This window comes from Aotus nancymaae, unplaced genomic scaffold (assembly GCF_030222135.1).
Source record: "Aotus nancymaae isolate 86718 unplaced genomic scaffold, 86718_ANA_hifiasm-v0.15.2.pri h1tg000040l, whole genome shotgun sequence".
In the NCBI taxonomy this organism is placed as follows: domain Eukaryota; kingdom Metazoa; phylum Chordata; class Mammalia; order Primates; family Aotidae; genus Aotus; species Aotus nancymaae.
Window position 1 is genome coordinate 39,451,076 of NW_026988454.1, and position 18,298 is coordinate 39,469,373.

Below are 18,298 nucleotides of genomic sequence, written 5' to 3' on the forward strand. Positions count from 1 at the left end.
TTCTCTAACAAAAATAGTGTGATTGCTTACAATTTTCCTAAGATTGTCCAATACTGAATTGGATTCTGAAATCATCTAAATGTTATTAATGAGGTTAACTTTGGAAAAAATTTGCCTTTAATAAAACCTAATATTTTTCAGAGAAGCATCCAAATACTAAATGAAATGTACATCTGTTGTCCTTTCTTCTTATACAATGCTACAGAAGTGGCAACTACACTAAAAACTTAAATGAAGGTTTTTTTTAATCCAGTGTTCAAAAATAATGTTTACTAGTCATGGCACTGTATCAATTGCCTATCGGTAAAATGCACTTGATAAAAACTTTTAGGTTTTTTATTTTATAAACCAATAGTAGGTTTTTATTTTTCTCACATTTGAAAACACCATAGTTTATACTGTTTACCCTTTCTATTCATTTTAGATGATTTTATGTGAGTCTAAATATAAAAGAAAGCAAACATTCATCTCTTTAGTATAATGGCCTTTATTAGACATTAGCTAGCTGTTCTTTATATCTTGTTGCCATCCAAATAAGTAAACTGTACTTTTCCTAATTTCATTGTGTGTTACTTCTTCATAAATAGTAGGAACAAATATTTATGTTAGTATTTTAATGTTCACATACCTGTTACAGCACTATAGTATATTATAATTTGAATAAGAATGTATTTCCTAATTTAACAAATACATAAAATATCTACAAATGATAATCTAATAATAACAATAAGGCACTCTTTTGATGTAAGATATTTCCTTTCAAAATTTTCTTGTATGAATTAAGGCATGTAGGAAAAAAAAAGGTATGCCATATGGTGGACTGAGGCAAAGCTAAATTAGGGGTCAGTTCTCATCTAAATGAAGGGCTTAAATTCAGTAGTCTCTGAGGTTCTACCCCCTTCTAAAGTTCTCCTTAAGTAGCTTGACAGTAGGGCTACATTTTTATTTGGGTTTCAGAAAACAGGATATATTTCATAACCATGTATTCCCAAGTTCCCTCAAGTTCTGAACTTTAGGTCAGGTGTGTCTTTTGGTGCCTATGTACTATTAGCTTGCCATAAAATAGGTTAATATGCCATGGTTTCTATAAATACTTATCAAACTCTCCCACTCTGAAAAGTAAAAATGACCCTCATTTGCTTTGCTGTTTTTGTTATAACAAAGGAAGACAGAGCTTTTTAATGACATTTAACTCAAAATTTAAAGGAAAGAATATAGTTCAAAAATTATACATGGAGTTATTCTCATGTTCCTAAAATTTCTGAGAATAAACCTAAGACTTATTTTTGATGAATGTACTTTTGTCATGTTTGAGGTAACCGAAGATGATTACCTTAGCTATCATGTTTGAACCGGGACCTAATTGAAGCAGCAACAACATGTAATCAACACCCCCTTTTCTAATTTATAAGCATACAAACATCCATATATCTCACCCCTGACCCAAAAAAAACTCAACACATATTTATGCAAGAAAGAATGATTAGGGGTAATTGTTTCATAGAAACAAGAGAAAAATGAGAAGTCTAAGTACAGATTCAAAAGCTCCAAAAATCTCTTTTCTTTTAAAATGGGGTAAATGTTACAAGATCTGTGTCACACTAGGCCTTTTGTAGTCCATGTTTTCAGTTATAAAAGTATATTCACATGTTTTATTGCCTGCATTTTAAAAAAATCATGTCCTAATGGGTAATGATAGACTCAGTTACATGAGTTTTGTGCTGCTTTAGCCAGTCTCTCTCTAGTAATACAATTCATTTTGAAGGTATTCTTTGATATGGTTTGTTAGTTTGCCCTTCTTTCCCACAAACAAAAGAATGCAGCCAGGCTTATATAATCTTTTTCATATTGCATTAAATTTTTAAATGCATTTTTCACTATACATATGACTAGACTAATAATCAAGGAATGAATTGCTTTGGAATTTTAAATTATGCCCTACGTTGATCAAACTCATGACTGTACTATTTATTTAAAATAGTTTTGTAAAAATAAAATGACATTATTTTTCAATATATTGTAAATTCTAATTTTAATATTATTTTCACTCCTAGTTTTATTTTAATCTCTGCTTTGAATAATTTTTACCTATTTTAATGATATTAAGTTTTATATTATTATTTCATAGTATTGTCACAAACTAATCCCTTGTACTTATGAGGGTAATTTTTTTCTTTTTGTTGTATATATACTATTTAATGATTGATATGTAAACTCTTCCATGAAATATTTACAAGTAATTCAAAGTCTTCGAATCGGCACATGAGCTTCACTTTCTACATAGAAACTTGTTGTGTCTTAATGTTTCTGAGGTGGGAAAGAATACCTAAATCATAATCTATTGTTACAACGATTGATGGATTATGATGATCTGATTAAGTCAGTGTTACTAAATTATTGCTGCCCTATATACATAGAAAAAGAATAAATTATCAACCACCTAATAGAAAGACATAATTTTATAAAAAGAATTCTGGGGACATCCATAAATCATGAGAGCAAAGCTAGAACCATTTCTCACCAGAACCCTAAGGTAGAATTTATATGTAATTTATTGCATACATTTTTTAATGCATGAGCAGAATTTTCTGTATGAGGTTTTATTTTCATTTTTTATTCCAGCATTCATAAAAATCAATATTATGAAGTTAGCTCAGCAGAAAAGCCTGGTTTGGGGACATTTTTTGAGACTACAAAACTATTTTTAAATGAACGTTTATTACATTTTAAAGGCTATAATGCTTAATGTAACATAATCTTGCCCCACCCATATTTTATTTTCCCTCGTTTCCATTTTGAGAGTTATATTTTAAAGGACTTTCAAAAAAAAAGTAGCTGCAACAGCTGTCATATAAATCTCAAGCAGGGGAAAAAGTCAGCATTCCTTTTCCATTAAAAGTTGTTGATGTGGAAATGTGAAGTGACATTCCCTGCAATCTATATACTGCCATGATAATGGTTTAAGTAACTTTATATAGTATTTACACAAATCATAGGTACATAGAGATATTTTCTGTCTATAATGTATATACAATCTTCCTTCAAATGTAGAAAGTGATTGAATATAATTGGTTTGTGCTCACACCTCACCTCACCTGTTTATGTGTGTGTTTTTTAGTTCATCTGAGTGTAGTTCCTTCTCTCATCTACTATGCTCATCAAAGTATACGACAAATAGTATGGCAGTCTCTTGTCCACAACTTTCCCACAAACTTTTTCTCTTACAAATGCAACCTATAGGTACTTGCAGTGAATTCTATCATCAAAATAGAAAAAATGTAAGAGCATAGAAATACAAAAATTCTAGGGAAGGTACTTTCCAATTCTACCCCTATTTCAATGCAGAATTATACAAATATTTTAAACCATCCCTATTATTGAATGATGGTTGATAAAATAAATCTATGCCATTTCATAGTATTTGTAGGCTACATTGTGTTAGGTAAACATAGGCAGTTATTGTCATTATAATGCTATCAAATCAACATTTACTCATTAATTGAATATTTTGCTCCCTTCTCCTCCCATTAGCCACCTTCTATGATAGATATGTAAGGAAGAAGAAATATCATTTCCTTCAATATAATCATAAGTGTATGTCATTTGTATGTAATGGAAACAACAGGTACTCTTGCAAAACAAACCAATGCCCATGGCAGCCTCAGTAGTTGCCACAGATGTGCAGAGGGGCTCTGACTGGCCCCTGCCTGGATCAGCTGCACAGCCTTGCTGATACTATGGAGCAGAGAAGGAGCAGATGCCTTCAGTTAACTTCTCTCTGAGTCTTCAGCTGACAATGGTAGAACATATCTTCTGAAGTTTAGTGCTGGCATCTTTTCTGTTTACTGTGGGTTTCTTTCATTAATGTGTGAAATTATGTTGCCTGTCTCAGAGGTCATAATATCATTCATAGTCTCCTTGTAGATTGAAATAAAGCTTACTCTCGTGACATGTCATTCAGAATTTCTTGATGCTCCTAGCCACGATGCAATGCATTTCCTTTGATCCAGTGATTTTTAATTTATTTCAATCCTCACAAAATTGCTATATACTTTGAAACTACATTTCTAGATAATGTCATGTGTGAAGTTTACTGAAACGTTAGATTAAGGGAAAACATTAATTAAAAACTATGCTTGCCCAATATTCAGTTGATATTTTCAAGAAGAAACACATTTTTGAGCCAAGTGGGATAGATAGTGTATATTTTAAGACATTACCAGAACTAGAAATTGGATATTCATGTGAATAAATAGCAGCTAAATATTTAAATAAAATATATAAAAGGAAAATGCACAAAAGCAAAAGATTTATATCTGGTATTTTGGCAATAGAAGCTGGTGCGTCATTCATTGTTGCCATTGGGTATTGCCAGTTATATGACATTTACAAATAAGGACTGAAGTGAAGGCTCTTAAATATGGTTATAGCTGGGGACACTTCAAAAGTAGTTGTGCAGATTGTTGAGTTCTAAACAAGTCTGACATTATAAACTAGTTTGATTCTTAGCTTTGAAAAAGTGAATTTCCTTTAAAAGGCTGAAGCAGTGACATTTGAACCTATTCATCTGTAATAACTCTTTATATACTGTAATAATCAACACCGTCTTTTTTAAAATTACAGAACATTTAATAAGTACAGCTATAAAAGTCAGGTTGGCTATTAATGGACATTTCAATTCATTGCTATGTGATTCAGCTTTCTAGACCAAAGAGTGTTAATTATTATTGTAATTCATTATTTTATCAACTTTGTTTATGGAGACTCTTCGGGGGATTAGCATAATCTTCAAAAAATCTTTTGGGGAAATACAGCTCTATTCTTGAAACAAATTACAAATAAGATCTTCATGTTATTAGAGGTATACAACAGAGAAAACTAGACTACCTAATTTATGCAGCTCTCTAAGGTGATAGAATATTCTTTTGAATATAAATAACTTTGCATTTCTATATTTTCTGCTTTAGAACCTTGTTTAAATAGACTTGCTTAAATTCCCATAAATCAAAGTAAAATCAGATAACTAGTCATATAATTTATTTTGTTTTTAAGGATACATTTTTATTTATTTTTCTTTATTTTTAATCTTATTTATCTAGCTAGTCTGATTTACTTTTTCTGTTTCTAATGTAAGCATTTTCATAACAAAAAAATTCATATGTTTTGTAGTGCCTGGTCCCGTACCAGTAAAATCTCTTCAAGGAACATCCTTTGAAAATAAGATCTTCCTGAACTGGAAAGAACCTTTGGATCCAAATGGAATCATCACGCAATATGAGGTATTGAGAGAACAAGGAAGTTAATTGAAATGTGGATTGAAGGAATAAAAGGGAGAAAAAAAGGAAAAGTTAGAGGGAAATAATGGAAAAGAAGTGAGGATTAGGGGATTAAAATCATTATTCTCCTTTGTTTTAATTTACGAATTCTTTGATTCCAAAATTAAGCATCAAAATAAATATTTTGTAGGGCATCTAGAATTTTCAAATTCTTAAAGTAAATGCATGTTTTCTGTTGCTGTTTTGTTGATTTAAGAAAGCAGGATAGTCCTTATCAGATTTATGATGGTTGTAGTAATAAATAATCACATGTTAAAAACCCTCATTTTCCTTTTTATAAAATTAAGAAACTCTTATTCTACTGTGATTTAAGAGAAGTCATTGAATTTCAGTTGTTTAAGACTAGGGAATAATACCCAAAAAGCCAAATAGATATAAAGCCGACTTTTCCAGAGCTTCATTTCAACTTCGAATATAAATCATTATCTTTTCAAATATGAAAAACTAAATAGAAGAAATGAAAGAATCATTTAAATTACACGAATTTAATTTGTGTAGTTCTGTTCCTACATAGTCAGCATTGATTAGAGCATAAATGCTTAAATTTCTAATGGCTACAGAGTGAATTACGGAAATGGGATCACTAGTGCAATGTTATATCTTGCACCTGTGTTCACATATTTGAATAATATTTACATGAAATTTGTTATGTAACCTGAACAAAGTATAGAATATGTTAATAATAAATATTTGTTAAACACTTTCTGTGTTTCATATGTGTTAAAGTATATAGCTATACGATTTTTTATGTATGCATAATTTATTGTGGTTTTTTTTGATGGATAAAAATAGATGTATATTGGTTTGGTCAGATATATCTCCAGGTGTATCTGTAGATAAGTAGATGATTGATTGATTGATATATAGATAGAACATCAGAATGAGAGAAATAACAATATCAACATGAGAAAGAAAAGAAGAAAAAAATTACCATTGACTCCACATGGATGCCCTTGCATACTACCTTATTTAAAAGAGTTTATTTACAATTTCTTATGATGGATACCAGATATGTAATAAATGTATTTCTTAAAACAGATCAGCTATAGCAGTATAAGATCATTTGATCCTGCAGTTCCGGTGGCTGGACCTCCTCAGACTGTATCAAATTTGTGGAACAGTACACACCATGTCTTTATGCATCTCCACCCTGGAACCACGTACCAGTTTTTCATAAGGGCCAGCACAGTCAAAGGCTTTGGGCCAGCCACGGCCATCAATGTCACCACTAATATCTCAGGTATGCAAATGAATAAAGTACAAATAGGATTGATTATGCCACTGGTTTGTAATGGCACATCCTGGAGAATCACATATAAACCAAGTGTAGTTCATCTTGCTTACTGAAGCTTTAATATAGTTATGCATAATTGAAGGCACTTTTAAGAATTATTTGAATATGCATTATATGTCCAAACCAAAACACATCTCAAATAGTCACTTTTGATTGACAGTGGTCTTAAAAAAATTATACTATATCTTTATTAGAAATCTTTCAAAATTCATTACAAATGCTAACAGATCTTATGACACTTTTGAGGAGTTGATAATTATTATGGTGTCAGGCCTTTACCATAAATAGATGTTATCAAAAAAATGGTAAAGATCCTTTCCCTAGTATTATAATACTATGTACCTTGTTTCTGTTTCTTTTTCCCTGATATTATGATAATTTTAAACAAATATGGGCTTTTGTTTTGCACTTAGAAATCTTACATAAATACATATAAGTTTCAGAATGGGAACATGCAGGAGAATTTTAGGTTGATAATTTAAATTTTACATTCCATTGGATTCACAGTCATAGTTTGTATTTGACTAGATTTTTTACAGATCTTATTTCTCCTTCAGTCAGATCATCAGTTAAACCTGATTAAATTTTTGCAAGAAATTAGCATTGTAATATGCCCTAAATCTACCAAAGTTTATATAATGTCTTTTCTTACTAAAATAAATACATACTGTATATATAGCTGAAGAGTTAAAATTGAAACAAAAATTATTTAAAGGTCAGCCACGCAATATAATAAAGCACTAATTTTGACTTTGTAAACTCTTTTTGTTGATTTGTATTCATTTTTATTGTAGTTCTACATGGCAAATAGTAATGATACATCATTAACACCCATAAAAATGTCTTTCATTTTTCTAAATCTATACCATTTGAATCAAAAGGAAGACATGTACTCTCCAAATTTGAGTCAAAAATGATATTTGCAAATGTGTTCAGTATAATACAAACTTTAAAAATTTATATCATAAATAAAATTAGCTATTCCATTATGAGCTATAATTCCTTGGAGTAACATTTATCTTAATATTCCAATAAAAAGTAATTTTAAAGTATCATTTATTATATTATAAAATAATAATGTTTTAAAATTGCAATTTTCTTTCCTGAGAACAATTACAAATCATGATTTAAAATATTTATTGAATCACTTCACCAGAAAAGAAGACTTTGTGATGTTTTACGATGTACTGAGACAGGTTTTCTACCCTCTGGAATTAGCAGTAGTGCTATAATTGAGTAAGATCTTTCAGGAGAGACAGCTACAAAATTTACATAAACTTATAAAACTGAGAACATTGAACAAATGTAAATTTTTGAGAGCCATACACGCGCACGTGTGTGTGTGTGTGTGTGTGTCTCAAGGCTCAGATACTGTGTGTTGAACAGAAAGTATATAGAAAGAACCAGAACTTTCATCTAGTTTTTTCTTTTAATTACTTCACTTCAGTTTCACTTGTATTAACCTAAGTGCAATGAGTACTTGATTGTACTTTAAAAACTTGGTTGCAATCACTTTATGTTGAGAACAATTATTAATCACATCTAAGATGAATAAAATTTATGGGTAGTGTGGTTCTCAGCATTACTTGAACTTTTCAGATAATTTATTGTTAAATTTATTCCCTGAGGCCAGTAATTACATTCCTCAGCATTTTAAAAAATAATTTAAATAACAGTGAAATCAAGTTATTGGAAACATAATGGTTAGGGGAATTATTTATATATACACATACATACACATACACATATGTACACACATTCAACTACATATTGTGCATGTATTGAATTAATATTTGTTGTTTCTGCTTCCTAAAAACTCTCAGATAATAATTAGCTCCTTCTAATGTCACTGCTCTTTTTCTTCCATCTGGACAGTATTTTAAACAAATTATTGAAATATCTTTCTAAGTGGTATCCCTACCTTCAGACTTACTCATCTTTACTCTTTCTACTTTTTTTTTGTTTTGTTTTTTTGTTTTTTTTTTAGACAGAGTCTGACTCTGTCACCAGGCTGGAGTGCAGTGGCGCAATCTTGGTTCACTGCAACCTCTGCCTCCTGGGTTCAATCAATTGTCCTGCCTCAGCTTCCTGAGTAGCTGGGACTACAGGCCCGCACCACCATGCCCAGCTAATTTTTGTGTTTTTAGTAGAGATGAGGTTTCACCATGTTGGCCAGGATGGTCTCAATCTCCTGATCTCATGAGCCACCCACCTTGACCACCCAAAGTGGTGGGATTATAGGTGTGTGCCACCATGCCCAGCCTCTTCACTGTATTTCTATATCTATCTTTCTAACACAGATGTTTCCATCTTAAATATTTTCAAAATCTCGAATCTTATAATCAGCAGGATGAAGTCTAAACATCCACTTGGTGTTGACATTCAGGGTCCTTCTTTGTATGACTCCTCCCATTCTCCTCCACTTCTCCCCAGTAACCCAAAGTTTGCAGAACAGCCAATGGCTTATAGCTGTTAAAACACACGTCCTTTCATATTTTGTTCCCTTCAAATATTGTTTCCTCTCTCAGAATTCTAGTTCGTCCTTTCTCTTCCTGATGAGGTTTTATCCTTCTTTTTAATATTTGGCTTAAACATCAATAGACACCCCGAGCCTTCTGGTTTCATCATCCCACTGCCAATACTAATGTAAAAAGTGTGACCCCAGATCATTGTCATCAGCGTCATCTGGGAACTGTCTAGAAATGCACATTGTCAGGTCCCTCCCCAGACCTACTGAATCAAACTCTAGGGGAGAGGGGCTGTAATCTGTGTGTTAGGAAGACCTCCAGGTGCTTCTCATCTTACAAGTTTGGGAACCACTGTTTTGGCAAATAGTCTTCAGCTTTTGGCTACTAACATTTGGCTATAATTTTTTGTCTCTAAGACTCTCACTTCTCATAAAATGTAAATTCCTACCTTTAATTCTATAAATATCAGAGACCATGCTTTTACAGTCATAGCATTTCTCATAAAACTTGGCACATAGTAGATATTCAGTAAATGTCCAACGAATGGATAGAGCTAATGCACACATGTCATTGAGTGTATACTCCTTAAACATCTTTCTACATGGGAGTCATCCAAAGCCATTTGAGGTAAATCTTTTTCCCACTCAAGATCCCAGTCCCCAGTTAACCATTATCAAATATTTTAAAAATTTATACATTGATTATTTTCAAGAATCTGGCAACTAATGTCCCTGATGAACAAAATCCAAGATTTCTGTTCTTATTCACCACACTTCTTGATATGTTTCTCTTGTAACTACAGTTGTGAAAAACATTAGGATAAGAATACTGGGTCTTCCAACACCGTAAGATCTTAAATGGCACTATCTCATCAGGCAGCCCTTGACCTCAGTCCCTGCTGTTCTTAGCTCCTGATCCCCATATGTGACTCCATAATCACTACTGCCCAGTCTTCTCAGTTACTACCTTCCTTCCCTCCCATCATTATTCACTTGAAGGTCTCAGGAAACTAAAAGGAAAGCATCTTCACAAAATATTTGGAATATGTGTCATAAATTGCCAGATTATTATTTAAATTTCCAAAACAGATCTTGGTTTTCTGGCTTTTGATGTTTTAGGTTCCCAGAGTTAAAATTCATTGGCAGATGTTACGCTGTAAAACAAAGTACATTGTAGATAATTAGGTGAATTGCTTTTTTTTCTAACTAAAGATCATCTATTCATTTTGACCTATGATATATTACTGTAAATTAATTGAACTTTTTTTGGTCTCATTAATCACTCATCAGCTCCCACTTTACCTGACTATGAAGGAGTTGATGCCTCTCTCAATGAAACTGCTACCACAATAACTGTATTGTTGAGACCAGCACAAGCCAAAGGTGCTCCTATCAGGTAAGAGAAGAAAACTACAATAGTTCTGCTTTCTCCACAGGGATATACTTCTCAAGACGCACAAGTATGCCTAAAACCAGAGAAAATAACAAACCTTATACAGATTGTACTGGTTTTTTTTTCTATATATGCAAACCTATGATAAAGTTTAATTTATAAATTAGGCACAGTAAGAGATTCACAACCATCAATAACTAATAATAAAATAGAACAACTATATACTGTAATAAAAGTAACATGATTGTGGTCTCTCTCTCAAAAATCTTATTGTACCGTACTTACCTATTTTTGGACCAGTTAACTGTAGGTGATTAACTGTAGGTAATGGAAACACAGGTAACTAAAATTGAGATATAAGAAACTGTGGGTAGGTGGGACAGGGGATAATTTTTCTTTTACTGTAAGAGTTAAAAGAAAAAGGAGCCAAAAGGAGAAGTGTTTTCTCCAGGTTGCTTAGCAGCTAATAAAGTGGTTCATTTCTAAGAGACATTCATTGGAGAATTTCTGTCAGGAAAGTTTTATTTGTGTTTAGTTTAGTTTGGTTTGGTTCGCTTTGGTTTGTTAGTTTTTCATCTCGACAAAGCCTGCAAATAGACCTGTAGTTAAAAGCAAAATTCTAAGGACATTTTTGAGATATTCATACACTAAACCATTCACCTCTCTGTGCTGTTTGACTTAAAAGCCTTGCCCTTTTTCCCCCCTGTATTACCATTTCGTTTCACTTTCTCTCTTGGTATCTGTGTTATAAGAGCTTTGAAGATATTTGTCAGAAATAGGATGAGAAAATAACTCCTATTCAATGCAATAAATCAGTTATGAATAATTTCATATGAATGATTGAAAAATAGGAAGCTTTGTGGAAATAAAAGCAGAATAGTTATAATACATGAACCCTGTGGGACCATTTAATTTCCGAATTATTCCTTATCAAGTATTCCAAGGTAAATATGAAAGTTCAGTTTGCTATTTTCTTTATATTTTCAATAGCAAAGTCTTTCATATTATCTAACATCCCCATCTTTCAAAAAATTGTGAGCCATGTTGTTTTTAGGAACTGAGTCTAATTGTTTCAACCATTTTAACTTCTGCACATTTGTAATTAGATGAATATCCAAAACTTAAACAGGTTTCCATTTGAAACATGTCATTTTGTGGACATTTCATTATCAAACTTTTAATGAGAAATAAATGAAGGCACAGAAATTCATGTAGGCACTTCATAATTGGGTTATATCAAGTTGTTTACATAGTCACTTAAAAATAAAACTAATGTTTGTTCTTTGTGTAAAAGGAATACATTTGACTTCATAAGCACATATTAGCCATTCAAGTAACCAGAAATAATCCTGTATCACTGGAAATGAAGAAATGCTTTTTTCTTAATTTAAATAATGTATTGATTAAAGAATACAAGTCATAAAGGAAACTCTTGAGTCTTGTCTGGCTAAAAATTATAAGAACACTGTACCAGAGAAAAAGAGATGGCTGAGGGTGTACTCGTAATATAAACACTTATGAAACACTGGCTACTTGAAAATTCAAAGTAAGTATATAGTGCTATTCATGAATCAATGATCTGTGAGTGAATCTGATTGCTGATCCAAAGTAGAAAAGGAAAATGCCTATACTCAACATCTTTTTCTATTGACAAGTAATCAGGGTCATTCACATGTTCCTACCTGTGATAAAATTTACTTTTTAGGTGTTCAGTTCTGTTACTGGTGCTTAAAGGAGCTACCAGCTACTTGCATTTATCTTTTAAGAGTTAGATTTTTGGGTGAATTCAGCTTTATTTTGCGTAAGTTGCAAACACAGCATATTTTTATTAATTTTTCATAACTGTACTATATAACATAACTTACATTAATTCTTTATTCATTTAATCAATTTTTTCCACAAACATTCATTAATCATTTATTATGCCAGGCACTGTGCAATGTATTGTAAATCAAACATAAAATGACCACAACAAAACATAGAATCTTTGCCCAGGTTTGTCATAGACTTATCAGAGGTGCCTGCAGCCTTGTAACTGGTGTTCGGGAATTTTGTTAACTCAGTATGTTATTGATACACATTTTAAAATTTAAAGTCTTTTATTTTATTACCTTTATTACATAATTTCTAGTGACCAATTAGAAACACTCCTCTTTGTATTTGTTGCCAAGATTTTTGACCTTTTCTAGAATTGAGCCAGTAGCTGAGAACTTCAAATTATACATTGTTGGAGATTCATGCTCAGAAAAATGAATTTAAATCCTGGAATATTACAAGAAGAAATAATCCAATAATAATATAAACAAGTAACAGATTTTTTGGAATTTAATGTTACTATCAGAAAAAAAAAAAAGAATATATATATATATATATATATATGTTTTCTAACTGATATGCTTATCCCACTGAGTTCATCTTAAGTTTTTTGTAATGACTTGCCCAGATCACCTACAGGTGGGTGCCAGGTGGTGGGACTAAGCTGGTCTAGTCAAGCAATCTGGATCCTTCAGTCAGGTAGTACTGTCTTTCTTTCTTCTGACTACATTCCTACCATCAGTCTCCTACCAGCAACTGTAGCCTTATCGTGAGGCTTATCTGATTCAGTGCCCTAATTTTTTGAAAATGAGGATTCAATTTGATGTAATCAATTTTCCTAGCATTGAATTTATGGTCTGGTATCTCAAATCTTGATTGGATTCCCATCACTCACTTCAAATGTACTTAAGCGATTTTGCTTTCCACTCAATTTTTTCTTTGTTCATGTCAGTCTACCAAAATCTCTTCTCTGCTAATGCTTGATGCTATTCTATTCTGTGACCCTTCCCCCTGACACCCCCTTCACCTTCTCACATAAACCAGAACTACGTATTATCCAACTATCTTCTGAGAGCATCCAGGAGTTATCTTACTGGCTGTCATAGACCCTAAATTCTGGGTTCCGTCCTTCCCTAATTATAGCATTACTAGCCTCTGCCATTTTGCATTTCACCATCTATTCATCCCACCTCCAATGGAAATATGTATTCTTTCTGCCTAGTCTTCCTTGTATCAAACAAACTCCAGTTCTACAATCCTCTGTCATAGCAACTAGGAAATCTTGTTATATAGAGTTTACATGTTTAGTTTTATTAGGAAAACTAAAACTGCCAATGATTTCTATAAATTTTTTGATTCAATAGTGTTCTGTATATGCCAGGAGCTAAGCTGCATACTTGAAATAGAAATCTACATAAGGCAATTAGGATGTGCACCTGTGTGAGTGGTAGAGTCTTAAATTAATGACTGGTAACAATGCTGTATGATAAGTGCAATGATAGCAGCTAGAAAATGTGCTAAAGCTGAATTTGTGAGGAGAAGTAGAAATGAGCATGGCTGAGGGTTACTTTCACTAGACAGGGGAGGTTGCTCAGAAGAAAAGGGACAGGGGACCTTTCAAATGATTGCAATGCAAATGATGGGCTATGTGACATACAATGATGCATTTACAAATTGCAGATAGCTTAGGTTCTTGAGAGTGAAAGGTCTGTGGGAGAATTGACAGCAGCTGAAATTGGAATGATGAACAGGGAGCAAAGGGAGAGGCAGTTTAGTGCCAGCCCCAAAACTGAAAGTGGGCACAGAAGGACTGTGAGCAGAAACTACCATGAGCAGTTTAACATTTTTAGAAAGATCACTGTGATAGAAACACAAAGAATGGACTGAGGATAATCCAGAAGGCTGAAGTGGTCCGCGTGAGAAGTGCTTAGGGCCATATTATGAAAGCAGCAATGGAAATTCAGGCAAGGCTGTGCCTCCTACATAAGGTTTTAGATCAGTAGGATGTGTAAAGCTTAGTGGGAAGAGAGTTTGAGTGGAGACTTTAGGTGAGAGAAGATGGTAGCTTTTATTTTTGAAGTGACAGCAGAGCAAAAAGACATCTCAAAATTCAAGGCTTTGTTTTTTGAGGTTATTAAATGATAGCAAATATTTTTAGTATTGCTACCCCAAATCAAAAAAAGTAATGCTGTATCTATGAAAAGAGGAGTTATTTTGTATATTTTGCCTACCTCACCAATATTTTTACCAAGTTTTAATCTCTAAGAGATCGTGGTGTTTACATAAGAAGTAATGACCACAGTGAAATATCCCATTCTGCATAATGCAGCGCTAAGTTTCACCAATCACGTTGTCCTTCTGTTACCCATTACTGCTTCCCTATGCTAATGTAGAACATGTGCGATACAGTGCTGGCAAGTGTGGTTCTTTGACAAAATTAATTTTTGATTTTATAATCATTCTAAAAACAGAACATTGTTGCCTGACTTAAGTAGAACTTTGAATTTCCTTACCAACTTTTTGAGATCTATCGGTACAACTGTCATCACTTGACAATCATTACTGTGATTCAAAATGAATATTTTCTACATTTAGAATCAATTCCCTAGAATACATAATTCCTTATCTTTTCTTTTTTTTGTAAAAGATTTCTTTATAAATGAATTAAAATTCTAACCTGAGGAAATATAATTACAAATTATAATGCATAGAATGTCCCATTTATTAGAAGATTGACACAGTGTAGCTGTGTTTTGAAAGAATGAGAATAACAGCAGCATATTGTAAAAACACAAAATAGTTCCTCTGTAGTGAGGCTGTTTATTGTAAAGTTAATAAATGAATATGTATTTTATTTCAGCATTTTCCAAATGGAAACTCTACCCATTTTGAGCTGCAGGAAGCTACCCATTCTAGGGTTACTTTGTTTTGTGGAGAACATCTAATTTGCATTTCAAAACATTAAGCACCAAATATTTAGTTTGATAATTAAAATATAGTCATGAAATAAAGTCAAAACCACCATGACTTCCACAGTCAAATTAGGAAAAGAAATTGATGTTCTAAGTACACTGATAGCTTAACAGGCAAATGTGTGTTAGGGTTGTGTGTGTTCCTTGGGTCACTTGGTTACATATATACAGCTTTAAAATTTGGGGCTACTATCCTTATCCACCTGCAGAATAGTCTGTTTCATCACATAAGTTTAAAGATACCAAATAGTTCTGATTTTTTTAACCACTATCCTGACCTAGAGCGTACTTGAATTCCAAATAAAGCTGTCTTGAAATTGAACCAGAGATGAAAATAATCTTTTTGCCCTATTTTATGGGCATAAAGGTCATATGGTCCAAGTTAGAGCAAATAGATGTTACTTTAATTTTATTTTTATTCTCTAGAATCATAGTAGGTAGAATTGGTAGAATTTTTCTAACAGAAAATAGGAAGAGGTGTGCCCTTCCTGTTAAATCTTCTTTCCGGCCTCTAGATTACCATAGTCCTAGCCCACAGCTTGATTGTGACCTCATGAGAAGCCCTGAGCCAAAGCCATCTTAGCCTAGCTACTCTGAAATTCCTGACCCACTGAAGCTGTGAGATAATAAATGTTTGTTGCTTTGAGCTACAGAATTCTAGAGTAATATGTTGTGCAGGAGAAGATAATACATGTACCTACGTAGTGTAAATCTTCTCTTTCTTCAGATTTCTGCCCAATGACTACTTTATCATAGGGATTTCGTGACCAACCCATATAAAATAGCACTGTGCATTCTCATCATTCCCTATTTCCCTCTGCCTGCTTTAACTTTCTTTAGAGCACTTACCCCTTCTTGATGTGTGTTGGTTTTCTGAATTTATTTTATTTATATTTACATTTACTAGAATGTAAACTTCATGAGAGTAGAGACTTTTACTACTATTTTCATTATTTTAACCTCTACTTAAAATAATGCATGACATGTAACAGATACTCAATAAATATTTGGTGAACAAATGAACTGGAGCTAAAAATATAATAGCCACATTCTGTAGTAAACTTATAATCTGCTGAAGAAAGACATATAGCTGAAAAACTATTTATAACAGTATGATATCAAATAATATTTATAATGTACCATGTTGGTACCTGTAATGTGCCATGCTCATATACTGATGTATCATATAAGCAATAAATATTATAAGACAGCAATGCTGGGCCTTTGTTTTTCAACCCCAGAGTTTTTGAGGATACCACTATGCTTATGATCAGTGGATCTTTGACATAATTGTTGTCAGTGGGTGAAGAACCATATTAAACATGTGTCCATGTGATTATGACTCTACCGCCATGTCATCCTTCAATCATCTTCACCTCAAAAATGACTCCATTGTCTTTAGAAGACAGAGTACTGAAGAATGAGATAGTTCAAAAAGGCTTCATGGCAGAAGTAGAAAACCTAGACAAGAAAGGAAGAAATTATTGACTGTATGTTTAGTATATTTGGGTAACAATGATCATACCAACTTCAAATGGAAAATAAGTATCAGGAGATAAAACAAGAATGGAGATGTAAGCTAAGGAATGTGATCATTTATCAACCACAGGGTAAAAACTTTGACTTATGAAGGAATGGAAGAAATGAGGATAGAGAGAAATAGTATATTAAAAGGCATTATTAAGAAAAATTACTGGGAGACAGAACCTGGTTAAAGATAGGAATTATTACAGTTAATTCCAGGATTTTGAGCTGTGTTCATTTGGTAACTATTAGTTCCTTTTACAAGGAGGTTAGTCATGAGAGACTGGCTTATATGTTTCAGAAGTGTAAAGGTAAAGAACAGGGATTGGAAAGATAACCAGGGATGATAATTAAATCTTTACCCCCTGGAGCACTAAAATATTGGCAGTACAAGCAGCTATGGCTTTGGGACATTGGGAAGATTGTTTATAAGATAAATAGTAAAATATTGGAGCTAGAGAATTTCTCCTAAAACCTTATCAAGACATTTTAGATTAAATTTAAGGTTGTTTATATACCAGTGTATAACTTGTTATTTTGCTGTCACCAAGAGGTTGTGCAAGCTAAAACTATAACCATGTTCACAAAGTATTTACTTAGTAATGGATTTAAAGAAAAAATCTATGGCAGGCTATTATAGGTAATTTTGGGTTCAGCCCCAACCTTTTTAAGCATTAAATTAAGAATACTATCTATCTTATGTATCACATAGTTTCTTTTTAAGTTAATGGCAAGATCCCCTTATGCATTTTTTTACAGTCTTACAACTAAGGGGAAATTATATGATGAGAAGTCATTATTTGGTCTCTCTAATAACAAAAAAGTGACTACATACCAATGTTTAATCAAATTAGATTACAAATGATCCTCAACTTTTGGCGGTTCAACCTGTGATGTTTTTAAAATGATAGTTCAAAACCATTGAAATTTGAATATACTTCAAATTTTGAATATTGATATTACCCTGTGATAGCTATATGTAATACATGAGATATTAAACACTTTATTATAAAATAGGTTTTGTATTAGCTGATTTTGCCGACTATAAGCTAAATTAAATGTTCTGGGCACATTTATGGTAGGCTAGGCTAAGCTATAATGTTCAATAGGTTGTGTATTATATGAATTTCAATTTATAATATTTTAAACTTTAATGGGTTTATTGGGACATAACCCCATCATAAGTCTAGAAACATCCATGTAATGTGAATATGTCATTTTAATTTTTTAAAAAATAAGAAAGTCACATTTTGTATATTGAATGAAGATTCATGATACCAATATATTGATTTAACCTAATTACAGAAATATTTTTGAAATTTATTAAAAGGAATGTGAAATATGGATAGAGTGATTAAAAACATTAAGATTACTTTGGGATTTTTTAATTACTAAAGTACTGAGCTAACATAATATTTAGATCTAGCTAGAGTGTAGTATTATTAGGTAATTAGACAACCAGAAGAATGAAGGAAGCACAAGCCTATTTCATGTAAT

General features: G+C 32.4%; 1 protein-coding gene across 12 annotated transcripts in view; it reads left to right on the forward strand.

Moving 5' to 3' along the window:
• The window catches only part of PTPRK (protein tyrosine phosphatase receptor type K), a 554,712-nt gene that overhangs the window by 426,859 nt on the left and 109,555 nt on the right, over positions 1–18,298 (forward strand). For all 12 annotated transcript variants that reach the window (XM_012435091.2, XM_012435093.2, XM_012435094.2 and 9 more), the window contains exons 9-11: positions 5,170–5,279; positions 6,375–6,576; positions 10,388–10,493. In XM_012435091.2, coding sequence (XP_012290514.1) covers positions 5,170–5,279; positions 6,375–6,576; positions 10,388–10,493 — 418 coding nt within the window. The remainder of the gene's footprint in view (positions 1–5,169; positions 5,280–6,374; positions 6,577–10,387; positions 10,494–18,298) is intronic.